At 37.5% G+C, this 18,901-nt stretch overlaps 2 protein-coding genes and 1 long non-coding RNA gene across 4 annotated transcripts; all 3 read left to right on the forward strand.

Annotated features, from left to right (window-relative positions):
* Positions 1-302: 302 nt before the first annotated feature.
* On the forward strand, positions 303-3,112 carry LOC147763376 (uncharacterized). The gene is made up of 2 exons (XR_015333026.1): positions 303-430; positions 2,525-3,112. It is a non-coding gene; the product is annotated as an uncharacterized LOC147763376 (long non-coding RNA).
* A 734-nt stretch (positions 3,113-3,846) lies between these two features.
* LOC106168318 (uncharacterized) lies at positions 3,847-7,132 on the forward strand. Its single transcript, XM_013547338.2, has 4 exons — positions 3,847-4,194; positions 5,110-5,275; positions 5,568-5,812; positions 6,024-7,132. Exons 1-4 carry the CDS (start codon positions 3,943-3,945, stop codon positions 6,183-6,185), a joined length of 825 nt encoding a protein of 274 aa, XP_013402792.1. The 5' UTR covers positions 3,847-3,942; the 3' UTR covers positions 6,186-7,132.
* A 1,782-nt stretch (positions 7,133-8,914) lies between these two features.
* On the forward strand, positions 8,915-17,304 carry LOC106168341 (uncharacterized). 2 transcript variants are annotated; one of them, XR_001238996.2, is made up of 6 exons: positions 8,915-9,111; positions 10,849-11,168; positions 13,673-13,838; positions 14,821-15,065; positions 15,603-16,150; positions 16,420-17,304. XR_001238996.2 is itself a non-coding variant. In XM_013547370.2 (5 exons), exons 2-5 carry the CDS (start codon positions 10,884-10,886, stop codon positions 15,762-15,764), a joined length of 858 nt encoding a protein of 285 aa, XP_013402824.2. In that variant the 5' UTR covers positions 8,915-9,111; positions 10,849-10,883; the 3' UTR covers positions 15,765-17,304. The 2 variants fall into 2 exon arrangements, 1 of the variants encoding a protein (XP_013402824.2); XM_013547370.2 differs by having other exon boundaries at positions 15,603-17,304.
* The last annotated feature ends 1,597 nt before the right edge of the window (positions 17,305-18,901 follow it).

An 18,901-nucleotide genomic window follows, 5' to 3' on the forward strand; every position in this document is an offset into this window, starting at 1 on the left:
TTAACAATGCCCTTACGAGAATGGTGTAATGATTATGTGTAGATACCCCCATCCCCCACCCTCTGGCTGTTTAATTCCCCGCCCTGTCGCGGGTTTCCGGGCGGGGTTTCAATAGGTGCATTAGGCCTATTGCCAAGATATCTTCGAGTAGGCTACAGTCTAAAAAATGTCACAATTGCAGCTTGACAAAATCGTAGAGGATACGGAGTCTGTGAATCCTTACAATTTTGTACGACTACCGCCTAGCGGCCTCTGCATGAATGCCGCAGAGAAAAGTGACATGCCCACACGGGCAGTTTTATGTCGGATCAGCCCGGGAGCCACCGGCTCATATGACGGTTATTTTGGAGAATATTAGATTGGGCCTCGTTTTCAAAACTTGAAGCGGCGGCCATATCCAATTTGGCGGGAGGAGCAGGCATAGAGACAGGTAAGATGAACAGACGTTTACACGCTGATATGTTGATAATTTTACTAATGCACTTGACAGAACGATAAAGTATGTTCTCAAGCTATATTTTTTATACCAAAGTAGTGTTCAAGTATCGGTTTCACTGAATCTTTTATCAAGTTACTGTCGTGTTCCAAAATGGCGGCACACAGAACCGAAATGTAAACACGTTCTTTTGAATTGTGCCAAATGCAGATGAAGGTGATTTTTCTTTGTCTGTTCAGTTTTTTTTATAGTGTGACATTTGTTTTTGAATATGTTAAAATTTTAGGAAGGAACCTAACCTGCAACTTATCGATTTTCTACATGTACGACAGGCAGTATATTTTGCAATGTTCCAAGTAACTACAGCAGCAGTCTCGTGTTACATCTTGAATGAATGTCGAAGTTTAATAATGAATTCTTGTCTTTTTATGCATTTCTTGTTGTTTTGGAGTTAACTAGATTAAATTTACTTCATGAAATGACAGTGTGTGTGGTTGTAGTGCTCACAGTAAAGTGACTATGGGGAATGTACTGCCTATGTCTTGTATGAATGTCACAGTAAGATATTGAGAATTTGCCTTCTTCTGATATTTTTTTGTGTTTTGGTGTTTATTAGATGAAATGGCTTGTGAAATGACATGCAGTATACTTGATTCTGCATAGATAGATATATTATGAGAGGGAGATAGATCACTTTTGAGGATATGAAAGTCATTGTTTAGATATTCTGCAAATCCCTTTTCATGCTATTTCTTTGCATTTTGATTTAAGTAAGATGAAAAAAATACAGAAAATGTAATATTATCCATGAAAAGGAGTTAAACTTATACAGGAATGTCCAATAAATAATAGGTTTATCTACCTTTTTTTTTTACTTTCCATGACCTTGATCATTGACAGTACAAAGGCTTATATTAAGCTATCATAATAAGGTATCAGTATTACACAGCTGAAGATATATATATATATATATATATATATATATATATATATATATATATATATATATACTGCCAAATATAGTGAAGCTTTTCATAAGTCTGTTGTAATGAAGCTTTTCATAAGTCTGTTGTAATATATCTTGAACATATTTTTTATTTTATCATAAATTGAATAATATATCATGCCCAACAAAAACCTTAGAGAGGATATTTACTATGGGAAAGTCAATTTAAGGTACTGGCATGTCAGTGAAGAGCATTGTTATCAGCCCCACGTGTGTGCATGGGGTGAGTGTAGGGGTACACATGCTTGTAAATTACCCAATGAAACTATTTTCACACTTGTAACTTTTATATTTGTGAAAGATACAAAATTGAAAAACAATCACAAGCATCTTTTCAAATATATGAATAACAAATTTTAACTTTTCACATGTTTACTTCTTTGTCAGGAGACAAATGTATGATATCAACATGAGTGAAATTTTTTTTCTCTAAAATGAGTTTTATTTCTTACATTACATATTGCAACCTTCATTGGTTGACCATTTTCAATAGATAAACACTTTGCATAATAAAATGCCAGTATTACATTGTGTGTTTTCAAAATGCAAATTTTTGTTATAAGGAAAAGTTTATTTTTGTTAAAAATCTCCCCTGCACAAACCTGCAAAAACATGGGTTATAAGTTTGTGAAGGAAAATTGTTTCATGAAAAAAGAACATTATATTTGCAAAATTCCTCCTTTGTTTTAATTTATAAATTTGTGTATTTTATGAAACAAAATGTACCAGTACAATAATTAGTGTATGGTAGTTGTGAACACTAGTTTGTACTTCCTAAACTCTTCAGGGCTTCATCTAAATGGGATCTTAATTGATTTAAAGATACGCATGTTTGCCACAGTTCAGCTCCTGATCGTGAGCTTTGTTTATCTATACTGATACACTTTAAGAGTAAAAAGTGCTATTTAAGATAATTCAATTGTTACCAGCTTCCCTAATAAATTACCAAAATTGTGATTTATTACTTATATTGATTTTAGTGTGTATTGTTGTTGTTGTTTTGTGTGTGTGTAAAAAGATATATGCAATTACAAAAGTTTTCCTGTAAAACTTTTTAATATTTAATCATATATTTTTTCTAGGCTTGAAGAACATGAATGGGACCAGGACAAATTCTTTTTCCAATTCCTTGGCCTGCAGTTTTTATGACAGAATCACCTATCATTTCCAAATACTGTATGGCAGTGAGCACCATCACAACCTCTGACATTCTTTTAAAGACTGAAAAATATTTTTGTGCTGTGCTAGCTGTTGCTAATAATAATATTTATTGATCATCAGTATTACTACATTTGTCATATATTTTACCAGTATATGTGAACCATGCACCATAGGTAAGGTATGCTAAGTTTAGCTTTTGCATACATGACATGCCTTGTAGACAGAAATTTACACTTATAAAAATAAATTCAAATGCAAGTATGGATTGGTGTACAGGACTAACTGGGTATCGGTGAAAAAACTGCTGACCCAAGGTAAATTTATAAAATAATATTATTATTAATATTGATCCTGTTTTTAAAAGGAGTGGTGTGTTTGTTGGTTAACTGTATGTACTGATTAATAAGTGTAAAATAATCGCCATATTGATGTGTTGCTAAAATAAAAAAAAAATTTTGCCACAAATAAACGTGTATTACATGTATGAAAATAAAATATAGCAAATTGAATTAATGTATCTTTTGTTTTGTTTTTTCATTTTTTCATAAAAAAGGAACTCTTATTGGTTGGCCTCATATAATAAATAAATGCTTATTTATAAAGAAAAAATATGAAATGTTTATTTTCCTCCATTCTTCCTGTGCCAGCTTCATTTGACTATATAGACAATAATGAGCGGCGGAAAAACCAAAACGAGGTCAGAATACCAACAGAATGTACTGAGTCAAAACGAGGCTGGTACACGGTTGTTGCAAGGAAGACATTTTTTGCATACACGGGTGTGAATTGATTTGTGCCATTCCTGGATGAAGGTAAAGTTCCTTACATGCTTACATTTACAGAAAGCTGAATAAATTTGCCACAGCTTACTGGTAATTTGAAATTGGAACCTGTTCTCTAAGAATGCAAGCATTAGAGTCAAAGTTGAACTTCCGCTGTAGCTTAAGTAAAATATTTGGTTTCAAACTCGTTTTTCTCCACAAAATAGGGTTTAAATCAACTCGAGGAGCATCTGACATGATTTGCAATTTACTTTTAAAAATGATAATATACATAACAAAACTTTTATATCCTGAAAGGCCGAGATATTCCACCGTTTCTGACACCCTACAAATCTCAAAAAATTTCACCAAATTCAAATTCTTGAACTTCCGGTTTGGTTAAAAGCCACCTAGCGGCAGACCGGTGGCTCCCAGGCTGGATAGGGCCATTTCGCCTAGCATTTTACGTGCACGTGCAACCACAAACGTGCCTCCAACAACTAAAGAGTAGACTCATGACGATAAGATGATACGCACTGCACTGACCTTAAAATGCGGTCATTTGTGAACATTTGAACATGAAAAAGTCGGTACACATGATTGTACCTGATGCTCAGTGTGGAGGCTCGGAACCTTCGACTCACAATGACCTGCTCAATGCACAGGCCGCGAACCGGCGGGCAAGAGTGGCTCTGGCTGGAGCATACCGTGGCCTTGACAAGCTAGGTTTAAATGAAGGGATCGATAATCACCTTAGTGTGAGGGCGCCTGCCGCAAATGGAGAGGGCGAAGTTCTGTTGCTTATTCCCTACGGGCTTCATTGGTCTGAGGTATTGTAAGATGATCATCCTTGATGCTTGGACCTCCTTTCTTAGGGACCGATTATTCTTTAAGTTAGTGGGTGGGGTGGGGTGGGGTGAAGGGGAAAATGGTGGGCCCTGGAAATTTTAAAGGAAAAATTTGGGGGAGGGGGTGTCTTGAAATTTGAAAACGACAGTCTTGAGAAAAGTTAGTTTGGCTCCTCTCTCTCTCTCTCTGACCTACTTTAATTCTGCTAAGAATGCAAGGTTTTGGATGATAAATAGGCCCTCTAGCAAGTTACGTGCACACTACCCTTCTTTACCTTTATAAGGTTTCGTGGTTATTGCCGCTGTTTTGGAATAATGAAAAAAAATTATTGTGAAGAGTGGAAATATGAATCTTTTTGCGTCTTTTAGCAAGAAATAGGCCTGTATGTCAGTGTGTTTCTTGTCTGTTTTAATGATTAAAAACAGTACTGATAATCCTATAACCGGCGTGACACAGATAAATGGGCCATTCATATTTTTTGAAAGTGGTTAGTATCATGTTTTAACAGTAAAGTAAAGTAAAGTACAATTGTTTGGTGAATTGCACATGGTTAACTATGCCCTTCAACTGCTTTCATTTTAAAAGTAAAATATATTTTAAAAAATTGATGCGTGACCAAGTTTCCAAATTTGGCAGCGACAACATTTTGGCATTCATTTGATATTCTTTTATTTTAACTTAATTAAACTTATATCTTGAAAGGCTTTTAAGGTACTTTCGTTTTTTAAAGAATAATTGGCCTGAAACCGTCAGTCTTAAAAAATAGGTATACAACATAAGTCATTTTTAACCACATGTAAAAACACATGTTTTAGTATAAAAGGCTATTATTTCATTATTGGTATACCTTTCTTTTAAGGGAACTACAAAACGTTGTAGTGTCTTAAATTTTTTAGGTTACGGCTTCTTCACTAGTGGGTCTAAACGAGAAGGATGAAGTGGTTGAAGGAGAAGGACACGCCGATATAGCCGCAGCTTCCATACACCGAGGCATTCACAACGCTAGAAGTGAAGACGTCTCATGTGTGATGCACACCCACATGCCTTACGCCACAGCACTGGGTAGGTTTAAATGAAGAATAAAATTGGCATGCGATACTGTCTTCAGACAAGCCACACTTTTTTTAAGCATATACAAACACAATACAGCACATTACAAAGAAGACAAACATACAAGGACATGAAATACATCATAGAATCAGAAAACACATTACATTACAAATACAAAAAGATACGCTACATCAGTACAGTTTTATAACTAATACTACACAATACACAGTACACAGACAAGCCACACTTGGTTGTGTCAAGTATAGGGAATGTGGTTTTAAATCTCAGTCTCGTGTCATTTCAGCGGTTTTACAGGACCCCACTCTTCGCATGTGTCACCAAAATTCTCTCAGATTCTACGACAATGTTGCCTATGACAAGGAATACCAAGGCTTTGTTGAAAATGTCTGCGAGGGAGACCGCATAGCAAAGGCACTGGGCAAAAACGACGCCATGATCATGAGGAGTCACGGGGCCCTGGCTGTAGGTCCAACTATTGCCAGAGCCTTTGACACAATGTACTACTTGGAGAGGGCCTGTCAAATACAGGTAACTTCTCCCATAGTAAACTTATGAATCATAAATAACAGCTCTCTCTCCCCCTCTCTCTCTCTCTCTCTCTCTCTCTCTCTCCGCATCAACTTTTTTGCCTGTTAATGCTGAAAAAGACAGATTGAGAGTATGTAAATCCGTCCGCTAAGCGTGGCTTACATATCTGTAAACTATTTTGACGGTGTTTATAATGTTTTTTATTGTTAAGGTCATGGCAATGTGGACAGGGCAACCACTGGTTGAAATAGACGAAGAAACATGTAAGAAATCGAAGACAATCGTCGACCGGACGGGAGACGAATATGCAAGCGCTTTCTTTGAAAGTGTACTGCGAAGATTACGAAAGGAGTGTCCAGATTTTGAAAATTGAAGTCAAAGCTTCTCATTTAATTTGTCAACGAAAATAATCGTGATTTGAAAAATAACGCAGCCTCACACTTGATTAAAACAATGGGCTGTATAAAGATCTATGATTAAACCAAAGCTGTCTGTAACTTGTAAAGACTGAGTCAAGTGCGGGCTGTCTTGTCAACTGGCGCTGTTGTTTTCTAAAGTTGCTGTCATTTTTCCCATAAGGTTCAGGAGTTGCTCTATTTCAAGAAATACAACTGTTGTGAACCGTCTAAAACGACTTTAATTCATAACTGTACTGAATTTCAGTGTATCAATTTCCATTAACGAATTAACTAATCTATGGGCTCCAACATGACTCCAGATTCGACTCAGTCTTTCACTTTACGTGCACAGGGAAGCATAACAGAACAACCTTACATAGAATTGAACAAGATGTGAGGACAGCGAGAGCTATGGAAGAGGTTGGGAGCGACGGAGCACGGAGACGCAGTTTACACCCCATTTCCATAGATTAGATCGACCTACTTTAGATCGACCTAACTCCCTGGGGGTTCACGCTAAATAGCTGTCAGCCGGGCGGACACGAAGGTTAATTACCCCCTTGCAGCTTGTAGTAGGCGGGACGGACATTTAAGTCGGATTATCTGAAAGTAATCTAGTGAGACTCCCCGCGGGGATAGATCGATCTAAAATCTATGGGAATAGGGCCTTAGAGCAAGGGGTTGGAGACTTCACGTAGAATATGTAACTACCGAGCGTCAACCCTAATTACTTTTAATTGTAAAGTTAGTTTCTTTACTACGGCGTATACAAAGAGGCCGCCGCATTACTCAAGAGCTATTGGACTATAACACATTACGTCATATGACTTCAAAAGATATCTATGTCGGCCACGACACAACGTTGCAATGTTCAATGATGAAAGATTTTCAAAATAAAATGTGCAGCATTCTAAAACTAGCAGAGATACGCTCATATAGTTACTATTGAACTATTGAATGGGAGTCATATTGGCAATCTTAATGTGGCCTTGGATTTGGGATTTGGCCTGCTGGAACTTTCCACCGTGAACTGTACTTTGCTAAATTTCCCTGTCTTTGTTTTCTCAAAACTGGCAGAGACACATCCATAGTCACTTTTGAACTTAAATAGAAAAACATGCTGGCAATCTTAATGTGACCTTGAATTTGACCCTTGACCTGCTTTTCGCCATGAACTGAACTTTGAAAAAATTCTAGCCCTTATGTCCCCAATACTACCCTAGGTTCTAGATTCCGGTATTGTCAGCTCGATCTTGATTTCATATATAACCCAAAAAAAAAAGCGACTCCACCACGAGGTATATTTAGCAAGCTAGCTTTTACGTTTCTCTGACACTCAGGGTACCCAATACTGGCTGAGATACACATATAGTTACTATTAAACTTGAATAGGAAATCAAGTATTGGGTACACTGTATATAAATGTGGCGCTGAATTTGATCTTTGACCTATTTTTCTCGCCATGAAGTGCAGTTTGCAAATTTTTTGGCCCTTATGTATCTCCAAAACTAGCAAAGATACACTCATAGTTTCTATTAACTTGAATAAAAAATGATATAATGGACATTTAGATGTGATGGTGATTTTGATCTTTGGCTTACATGTTTACTTCTCACCATGAAATACATGTTTCAAATTACCTAGCCTTTATATCTCAAATAATACCAGAAATACAACCATGGTTGCTCTTGACCTCGAACAGAAAATCATATATTGAGCATTTTAATGTAACCGTGTTCACATTTCGAGATTTCCAGGGTAGGTATGTATTTGAACTTTAGTAGGCTACATGTACGTACCTGTTGTGTTGATTTTTTCTGTTAAGCATATTGTAAAATTGCATCAAAATGGACAATAAACTTTTTTGGTGCATCGTTATTTGCTTTAATGTCTGTACATTTAACAGCTTTGCTACTTGCTCTGTTTATCTTTTTCATTTCTTATATGACTATGAATAAATGTAGCGCCAACTAATTGAGCGACACCTGTTGATGTTCTGCATACATTCCCCAGGTTTTTTTTAGCCGATTCCCCCTATAAAACGCCCGTTGACATCCAGGCACTGGTTACACAGGAACAACCACAATTTGGTCCCTTCATTCATTGGTCTATTGGTCCTACTTCCAACAATTGAGGTCACATTTATGCTGACAAGAGAGTACGCTAAGCCTCCTTAACATGAGTAAATGTAGGATTCAGCTCCCCCCTCCCCCCCCCCCCCACCCCCCACACACACACACACACACAAAGAAAAGAAAACCTAATCAGGTAAATTGCAAAAGTCTTTAAAAAACCTAATTCTCTTTCAGCAAAAAGCGAGGGGGGTCTTTTTTCCTTTCTGTATAGCCAGATTCCACCAGTGCCTTTGCACATTTAGAAGCAGATAAAACCAGAGGTGTTACATAAAATATAAAGGATATATGTGTTATATTATTCTATGAAGGCCTATATTTATCGACAGTTAATGTTAAATATAACTTAACCTTAAGAAACACATTTAATGAAATTTAACTCGGCCATGTTTTAATAACTAACAGCTTGGCCACCTTTTACCGGCATACGATCGATGAACTCGTTTATGGTTGTTGGAACATTATGGCCGTGATAAAGTAGAATGTCATTTTGCCAAATTGTGCTTTATCTTTTGCACTTTTCTAAAATGATTGATGTGTCGACTGGACAAAAACAATCACAGTGAAATGTTCTCATTCCGATTTGAGTAATTTTTAGGTTACAGTGTGTTGGGCATTTAACTGTTTTTGTCTTTCTACATGCGTCACAAACAAAATGCAATAGAAAAAATATGGCGTATGTGGTATGCGAGTAATCTACCAATCTAAACTTTGAATGTTGTGATAATACGCAGGAACGCAGGGTGGATTTATGAAAAAAATCAGTATGGTATGTCACGTAGGCCCTACATGTACGAATGTAATGGAAGTACGACTTTGCTTTGATAGTATGGGAACGTTAAAAAAACTCAGACGACATTCGCATCCGTTTATTTAGTTATTTATACCAACCGTTTGGTGTACGTGGGGTTGGGTAGATAGCACGTAACGGCCGGTGTGAAAGGAATGCATGTCCCCCAGGAACGGAGGTCCTCCGGACCTCCGTTCCTGGGAAAACATGTCCTATGGACGTGCGTTCCCTAGGATGTACTGTCCTACCCGGACCTAGATTCCCAGCTTTATTTATACGCAGGTAGGACATGTATTCCTGTCGGACAGAGTTTCCTTTCACATATACACAGAAACGCATGTCCTACATAATTAATGTCCGCACAATAATTATAAACACGGGGCCATAAGTATCGGTAATTTTCGGTCGGCTGGCAGCAGCTTCCACACAGGCTCATCAGTAAGACGGCTGGATGAATTACCAACAGCGTAGAGAAACGTAAGTGAGTTCGAATCCTAGGCAGCGATGTTATTCTATATGCAAATGTTATCCTAATTTACTCTCCATTTCAACGAAATAAACGCACTACATGTTGATTTTTAACTGTTTGATAAAATATCATCATTTTTAATTTTTAACGTTGTGCTATTTTAGAATTCCTTTAGTAACTCGAGGGTGATTATACGAGGCCGTGGGTAAATTTTATTGGATAATTGTACGCAAAAGAGCATATACTTTCTAATTTCACCGAAAAACACAAAGAATTAAAATGGGAAGTTCGGGATCCATATTCAAGGAAAAATTGCGCTCAAAAGAATTTTAATACTAATAGTAAAAATGCACGTATAAACAATAACAGACACATTCAATTTATTTATCATACACTTATACACGTTTCATTTACAGTCTCAAACTGCATATCATGTCTCTCTAACTACAAATATTCCCAATGAAAATCGAGGCACTAAGTATAAATTAATTAACTTTCACCCAAACGATATGTATATCAGTACCTGAACAGCTCGAACGTCATCGAGAAGTGTTCTACACGCACTTGTGAGTATATCACGAGAGGGTGGCTGTGTATTATTTCACACACTCGTATGTTACCTAAAAACACCCCGTAAAACGTAAAATGTAATGTGATGCGTCTAAGGACAAACACATATTAGTTAGAAATGGGCACGAGCCAAAATCCAAAGCTGTGTACCCCAGACATACAGTTGTATTTTATCATATTAATCGGAATATATATATATATATATATATATATATATATATATATATCAATTTGTAGTCATTTTTTTCGTTTACGTAAAATATCTTATGTTAGCCGAATAAAGTGTGTATAGAGGTACATGTATACAAATAATTCTAATAAGCGTAATAACATTCTTAAACATCGCGTTTAAAACTTCTAAAATTAACACATCATTCATATGAAAATGTCGGAAGACATCTATTACTAGTCTAGCTGGGAAAATACGTCCGACTAGGACATCGATACCTGTTTGCAGGACTTAGAATACTAAGTAATGGATGTCCACTGGACGTTAAATCCCAGGAAATTATGTCCTAGGACATGCGTTCCTAGGAATGGAAGAGCCAGGACATGCATTCCCAGGACTTAGTGTCCGCAGGACATTAATGCCTAGGAATACATGTCCCACGGACATGCATTACGGCGGACATCCATTCCCTTCACACCGGCCTCAATATTTTAACCGATCTTTCTAGGTAAACACTGACAACTCACGTTGCGAACGCAGACCATGTTTCTTCAAAAAATGAGCCCGATACTTCTGAAAACTTCCCCGGTCAGTTGGAATTTCGGAAAAAGGTGTCTTCAAAGTTCTACGACTCTGTCACCGGCTTACGTAGCCAGCGCACAGGCCGCGAACCGGCGGGCAAGAGTGGCCCTGGCTGCTGCATACCGTGGCCTTGACAAGCTAGGTTTGAACGAAGGGGTTTGTAATCACCTAACCTTGAGGGCGCCCGCCGCCAATGGAGAGGGCGAAGTACTGTTGCTTATTCCATATGGACTTCACTGGTCTGAGGTATTGTATTATATTCTCGAGGCTGTAAAGATCTGTATTTTTACCCTTTCTCTTTCCTAAGTCCTGCACAGTTTTCAGCTTTAGCTTACATTACAAGGTAGCAGTATTGAGTAAGAGGACTTGTCTAAGCACCTACTTAATTACGCAGGGTAATACGGCTTTCATTAGGTAAGAGTAATCCATGCTTAGACCTTCACAAGTAATAAATATCTAAAACATTTCTAAAACATTTCCCCTTTAGCGGGTATATTTCTTTCCAGTGAATTTAAACTTTCTTGGCTGAGGTTTCCATTGGACTACAATCTAAGAACTGAATAGGTGTTGATCACCGAGCTTTGTACTAAAATTGGCTTATGAAGGTCTAGGTGCTTAATTCTTTATCTATAATAATAATAATAATAATAATAATAATGATAATAATAAACTTTATTTAAAGAGGGTAAAACATGTTAAATGCACACACTTATCTTACACATGGCCCTCTATTCTTATAAAAGACAACAACAAATGGAAACCCAGGACATATGAATGCTTCAGTCCTGATTAAAGCAAGTATACGTAACTAATGTATCTAACAATTCTACAGTTAGTGTTATGGAGGGGTAGCAGAAAGTTGGCCAAATTGTTCAGTATTTTCATATGTAAGGCGTTAAGAAGGCGTACGAGTTTGAACGTGCTTGAGTGATTAAAAGAAAAGGGTTCAATATGTTACCTATTAAGAGCACTGTAGAACAGGCGCTGAAAAATGAAATGGTCTCCTACCTTGCCTATTGCCCTTCTTTATTCTTTTATTTGAATTTGGAGCGGTTTTGACAAATAAGGTTGAACTGCATAATAAGAAAGTCAAAATATTTGAATAGCATACATTTACTAGAGAGTTCACTGCGACCCAAGTCGTCCTGTATAAATATTGATGTACAGTATGACGATGATCAGGGAAAAAACATCGAAGTCTATGTTGTCTTGAAACACCCAGTGGTAACCAAGTCCAATACGGTGTAGTTAAACTTTTACAAGTTAAACCCAGTTCAGTTTTGGCCAGTCTTCTGTGTGGAAAGTTACGCAATATACAACTTTCTCAGTTTGCAAAAAGTTTGCCCCAGTATTTCATGACCCTAAACGCCACGTGATTTATCACAGATTAGTCATTTTATCAAGCTGAAATGGTGAAAGTTATGTAAACATGTTTTAAAGGAGAAATATTGGGAACACTACATGTATGGGGCCTTATCTAAATACAACATTGGTCAAAAAGGTTGTCCCACCTCCAGTATCACTTGCTTTTATTTATAAATGATCACATCACAGGTGAAATTGTTATAAATAGCGATTTTCATTCCAGACACCACAACTAACATGATTAGTGGTACAGAAAATACAAACTAGCACGAAGATTTCAATATTTGATACCATTTATTCACATTTATTATATGTACCCCCTCAAATCTGACGTTTCACTGTGATTTTCTCAGAGGTAAAGAAATGTCCATAAAATTGAAAATACAACGACCAAATGTCACCAAATTTGCACACATTTAGCATTAGGATGTGTTCGTTAAAGGTCACGTGTCTAATAGCGTTTGTGTCTACCGCGTACTGTAATTATCTCCTGTAGGCGGTGCGGCCTGCCTTCAACACGGGTACGTCACCATTCTGTTTTTGGGGATATTGTCACATTCTTCCTAAAGAGCTTGGAACGCCATACAGAGCAAGTACATCTACTGTACATCTACCTGGAGCCACTACTGAAAATACACTCTTCGCTGCACACTATATACAACGGGGGCGGCTCGATAGTCCGAAGGTTCATTGGTCCGAAAAATGGTAACATTTTCACCGTTTTTTTTTTAATCAAGGGTTCATTGGTCCGAAGGTTCTATAGCGAACTTTCGGACCAATGGACCTTCGGACTGTTGAAGCTTCGGACTATTGCTACGGCCCCTATACAATTATAGCTGACTGCTAACGGTAACTGGCCCTCAGCTAACACTGCTATTACTGGCTCTCAAGTACGCTTACTCTACATACACTGTTTTGTTGTGTTCTGTGAACCTGCCTCCCATTTATACATCCTCAAAAGTGGACAACCAATACCTAATCGCCCTTTAATAATAGGCAGGGAAAGTGGACGACCTTGAATGGGTCACTGCAAACCCATCTGTTACGTGAAATGTATAGCCCTACAGGCCATTCCAATTGAAAGTCAAGAGTTCAGCTGCTAATAATACACCAGATGGATACAAACAATAGGCTTGTAATTTTAACCAGGAATTTAAAACTGTAAAATCGTTACAGCAAGCATACAAGGTATATCAGTTACAAAAAATTCTCGTATCTCACACTTAATTATATGATACACTATTTTCCATATTATTAAAAATAATTAAGGAAACAGTTTTTTATACCATGTTTGACAATTCTTTTTAGATCAATTAAAGTAATTATGTTTCGATAAAATGTTATCTCTTGAAATCTTTGAAAAATTCACGTTCTTCAATTGGTAGGTGACAGCTTCTTCACTGCTGGGTCTAAACGAGAAGAATAAAGTGGTTGAAGGGGATGGACCAGCCGAGATATCCGCGGCTTCCATACACCGAGGCATTCACAACGCTAGAAGTAAAGACATCTCATGTGTGATGCACACTCATATGCCTTACGCCACAGCGCTGGGTAAGTTCATTGAAATAAGAAATAAGATGCATCCGTCCTGCTGTATTCAGACACGTTACATCTTGTTGTGGCTGGTATGAAAATGTCATTTGTGCTTTCAGGCACGTGACATATCTGTGACGACCCGATATGTCCGACAGGCCAGATATGTCCTACGACCAGAGAAGGCCAGATATGTTGTCGGACATATCTGGCCTGTCGTACACATCTGGCTCTTTTTTGTCGGACATATCTGGCCTGTCGGACACATCTGGCTCTTTTTTGTTGGACATATCTGGCCTGTCGGACACATCTGGCTCTTTTTTGTCGGACAGAGCCGGCATTCTCTGGTCGTAGGACATATCTGGTCTGTCGGACATATCGGGTCGTCTCACACATCGAATGCACTGAACAAGAGACTTTGGTAACATCGCATGCAATAACAGGTTATCAGATTTACTTATGTACATATAGGTCATAAAGATGGTGCAACGATAGTGAAATGATATATACATACTATCGCCTTATGCTGTACTGAAGAGTATGAATTCCAGCTCGAAAAGAACTTACCTGAAGTTGATGAGTGGATGGATATTGATACCTTTCACGCATTTCACAAATGTTTTCTGCCACGAGCAGTGTTCCCAACAGTGTTTGACATTTTGTGCACATCTTTGACATAAAACTGTAGCTAGTCCATACGTAAAAGCATCCATGAAACAAACATTTTTGTAATGTATAGATATTCAAAACACATTCTTAACTTTCGTTCCTTGGTTTAGATCTAAAGCAGTTTTTACAGCTAATCGATTTACATATTTGAAAGCAAAATTCATGAACCGTTTTCCATCTAAAAGGCCAAAATACATGCATTGTTTTCGAATTGTATCTTACACATGCAATTAGCACTGCAGGAACACTATAGGAACACCCATTATCTGTAACCATTATCTTTTACCCCTAGTCGCCAACTATAGTAATTGTATTTCCTGTGTCATTTCAGCGGTTTTACAGGACCCCACTCTTCGCATGTGTCACCAGAATTGTCTCCGATTCTACGATAATATTGCTTATGACACGGACTACCAAGGTCTTGCTGAGGATGTCTGCGAGGGAGACCGCATGGCAAGGGCACTGGGCAAAAACGACGCCATGATCATGAGGAGTCACGGGGTCATGGTTGTAGGTCCAACTGTCGCGAGAGCCTTTGACACAATGTACTACTTGGAGAGGGCCTGTCAAATACAGGTAACTCCTACCACCCGCCGTGGTTTACTTAACAGGGTTTACTTGGAAGGGTTTAAAAGAGGATCTCGAACTTTTGCCTGTTTTGTTTCGATTTACACATAGAAAGTTTCAGAATCTGCTGAAAAATCTACTTTGATGCATTCTAAGCATGTGTGCCCCATGTCCCGGAGACATTTGCTAGATCAAGGACCGGCGGGGGAAAGATACCGTCAGTAAACTTTGAAACTCGGGATGTCTTATCTCTTTGCCTCCCTTTCACTCAATATCACAAAACGATTCCTTTTTCGCTATAATTTTGCAATCAAATCACCATTTCCCCTTTATTGAAAGCCTTCATTTCATGTTTTCCAAGTTTCCGAAGATCCGTTTTAACTTGACGTCCTAATAAAGACCACATTATATTTACGTAATCGTCTGCTGCTCTATTTTATCATAATATATTTATTTCACTATGGCATTTATATAACGAGTAAGCGTAAATGCGCCCACTGTCACTTCCAAAAAGTAATACAGTATTGATCTGTTTTTAATTTTCAGGTTATGGCAATGTGGACGGGCAAGCCACTGGTTGAAATAGAAAAAGAAATGTGCAAGAAATCGAAGGCAGTCATGGACCGTTTAAACGACGAGTATGCAAGGGCATTCTTTGACAGCCTCCTGCGACGATTGCGAAAGGAATGTCCAGATTTTGAAAACTAAACCTGCTCCTTTTGCTTGTTAACTGAAGCTGTCGTGGCTTTGAAAAGCAATACACGCGCGTGGATATGGTGACAAATTTGAGTAAATCTATGTTATTTGCTACACAATTTGTAATAATCAGTCCCTTAGCTTCTGATTCCGATGCGGACTGTCTTGCAACTGACAACGTTGCTGTCTGCATCAAGGCAGACTGACATTTGATACATGATTTGCCATCTGCGATGAATCAGAAGTTTATTGTTATTGGTACTGCCTTGAACTTCTATAGCGATGACAGAACAGTACAGGCCATTGAAAACAACATACGTATTCGACATAGCTTCAACTAATTAAGTGAAGCCTTGTCCGCAGTTTTAGAGAGCAAGTTACTTTTTTATGGCGATAAGGTAATACTGTTAGTTATGACAGTCGCTTGCTAGTACAACCATCGTCTCTCAGACATTCGTTTATTAATTATTCTCTAAGAAAAAGGAATAAAGAAAGCACTGCAAAACCATACAGTTTAACAACAGTGCATATTTCTTACTATAACAAGGTATTGCGTTAGAGAAAAAACACGTGGTGGTGTAAAAATCAAGTATATAAGAAATGGTTTAAATGGTCTTTTTGCACATGTTTCTTTGCGGCAAATTCTGTGATTTCAAATATTTTTCAGGTTTTATCTCCCGATGGGAAATATGGCAGAGCAACAGCGCGTTAAGTTCGTATTTACATTAACATATCAGTGAAGCCAACAGCATTGGTATTTCAGTAGAAATCAATCTATATTACCGTCAAACGAACCGTTCAGTGACATGTGAAATTACTTACAGTATTTTGAACATATTTGTATTGTGGGAAAAATGTGTTAATGCTCAGTCTCGAGTTAAGGGGAGGATGACAAATTTGTGGGGGTCGTTTGACCATTGTTTGAACTTATAGTACATTAGACAAGCGTTACATCGTGATGATTTTTTTTACAATATCTAGTAGTTCAGCGACATGCCTTGAGCAATGTATATACGCCAAGTGGAGGAGACCCAAGTGAAGGCAGAAGCCGATGGCTTCGCTACATCGCCTTTTACTCGGGATATTACTTGTATGACAAGCGTCTGTTGCTGTGAAGATAGTGTCACCGTCAGTTCTTAAACACTCGTTGGGTTAAAGGGATTTCTTCACACTGTATGCGTACATATTTCTGACAAGAAAACATCCTTCCGTCGGTCACCGTTATCAATACTGCAAAAACAACATTTGGGAAATTAAACAACAGCAAGATTATTCTGACGAATGATGTTTGAAAAACATACCATGTTTATTGATTAAACATGTATGTACAATCATAGTTCATTCCGTTTTTTTTTTTTCAGCTCTATCCAATTATTCCAACATACTTTACTGATGTCTCAAGGGCTTATTAACCAGCATTCAAGCAAAGACAGTACTAATTCTACTCAATTTTGAATTTTTTTATGAAGTGAAAGTGCATTGGATGTACATTGTTATGTTAGCGTTAATATCTGGGCCTAAGCTCAGCTAATAAATATTCATATAAAGATAATTAATGCAGTGTTTTTGAGATGTAAGTCAATGTGTGGGATAATTGTTGAGAAATGGGAAAAGATGATGGCCTGAAAGAAATACATAGGGGTTATGAGGGAGAACTGTGATCAGAGACGTTATGCTGAAGCTTGTGCGTGTCCTTAAAGTCACCTGTCTCAAATGGAATGAGGGATCTGTGACAATGCCACAGTTAATGTGTGACAACCTTTTTTATCATAAGTAAAAAAACAAACTTAAATGCCGTAACGTAAAATAAAAAAATGCACCCTCATAGCGTGTATACCGTAAATACGAAAATAATCGCTGTGTCTGTAAATGTCGTCAATATCATTAATCCTGTAAAATACTTTGAATGCTGCTGAATTCTACTGTTAACTGTGAAATAATGTCAACAATGATATGAATACTGAACACTTTGGATACGTAAAAACTGGAGTACGTGAATACATAAAAGTTTTTAGCCTTCCACAGGCTGACCAAATCGTGAACGCCACACACGCCCTAATGGTGGTCTCACATTAGCAAATGATTAGTTCTCTCATATGACCATAATAACATGTACTCAGGCAGTAACACCAAAGCAATTAAAACACTACAGATACTACGATTAGCTGATCATTAACGTTTTTCACGTAATTAAAAAAATTCCACGCGGTCTATTCCTTGGTGTGCATAAATATGAATTCAAGCATTTTACACGATAATTTTTTGAGTTTACATCTATGATCAAGTTGAAAGTGCTGCTCGCTTGTTTTATCAAACTACATGCGCATGGCGTGAATGGTCTCTATTCAAGCCTTTCAAAACTCGCAGGTAATAAATGATTGTATTGTTCCTCTCGGAAAATCCTGTGAATTGCTCAGTGAAAATCTTAAAATTTTCGAGTACATATCAAAGCAATCCCTTTAAAATCTGACCCCCTTGAGAGCCTTTTTGTTGCTTCGCCATTCCATCTTCGCTTTTAATATTGCTTACATGATTAATATCCCGCCGTTTGCTTTGAAGAAGTGACACTGATTGCAAGCGAATAATTGATTGGCGTTACTTGATGATAGGGCTAGTCATACCTCATTATCAAAAAAGGGGAAAAAAACAGATTTTGGTTTCCCACAGAAATTGGCACCCACAAGGGTTCATTTGATGAAATGGTGACATGATTCATAACTTCGGAAAAGAAAATCGGAGAGCAAGTTTGTTGTAAACGTATTCACATGGGTTGAATGTAGAGAGAAAATGAGAACATTTCTGTAAGTCATTCTTGATACTGATTTGATTGTCATTTAGTGATTTAGTTTCATTCCCAATAGTTTTAAAAGAATTTAGTACAATAAAAAATAATGTATTTAACGATATTTATAAGAGGCAAATTTTGCAGGGTTGGAATGAAAAAATTGATATATAGATGGGGATAAACAAGTGAGGGACCGTAAAACAAGAGATGGTTAAAGCCTCTTACAAAAATAAAAAAAAGATCACTTAAATATCCTTGTGGTTATGTTGCATGATCTTAAATCTTATTTTTTACTTTTATTACCACTTTTATCCATGTTCAGGATATAGGATGGCAAATGTGCCTCGCAATCCAACATTTAGAT

This window comes from Lingula anatina, chromosome 2 (genome assembly GCF_051362555.1).
Source record: "Lingula anatina isolate TDL-2025a chromosome 2, LinAna3.0, whole genome shotgun sequence".
Classification (NCBI taxonomy): domain Eukaryota; kingdom Metazoa; phylum Brachiopoda; class Lingulata; order Lingulida; family Lingulidae; genus Lingula; species Lingula anatina.

Coding starts and splice junctions, on each gene's coding strand:
- LOC106168341 (XM_013547370.2), top strand. CDS start 10,884: ATGTTTCTTCAAAAAATGAGCCCGATACTTCTGAAAACTTCCCCGGTC. Junction 11,169..13,672: donor ATGGACTTCACTGGTCTGAG/GTATTGTATTAT, acceptor TTCAATTGGTAG/GTGACAGCTTCTTCACTGCT. Junction 15,066..15,602: donor AGAGGGCCTGTCAAATACAG/GTAACTCCTACC, acceptor TTTAATTTTCAG/GTTATGGCAATGTGGACGGG.
- LOC106168318 (XM_013547338.2), top strand. CDS start 3,943: ATGAAAAAGTCGGTACACATGATTGTACCTGATGCTCAGTGTGGAGGC. Junction 4,195..5,109: donor ACGGGCTTCATTGGTCTGAG/GTATTGTAAGAT, acceptor TAAATTTTTTAG/GTTACGGCTTCTTCACTAGT. Junction 5,813..6,023: donor AGAGGGCCTGTCAAATACAG/GTAACTTCTCCC, acceptor TTTATTGTTAAG/GTCATGGCAATGTGGACAGG.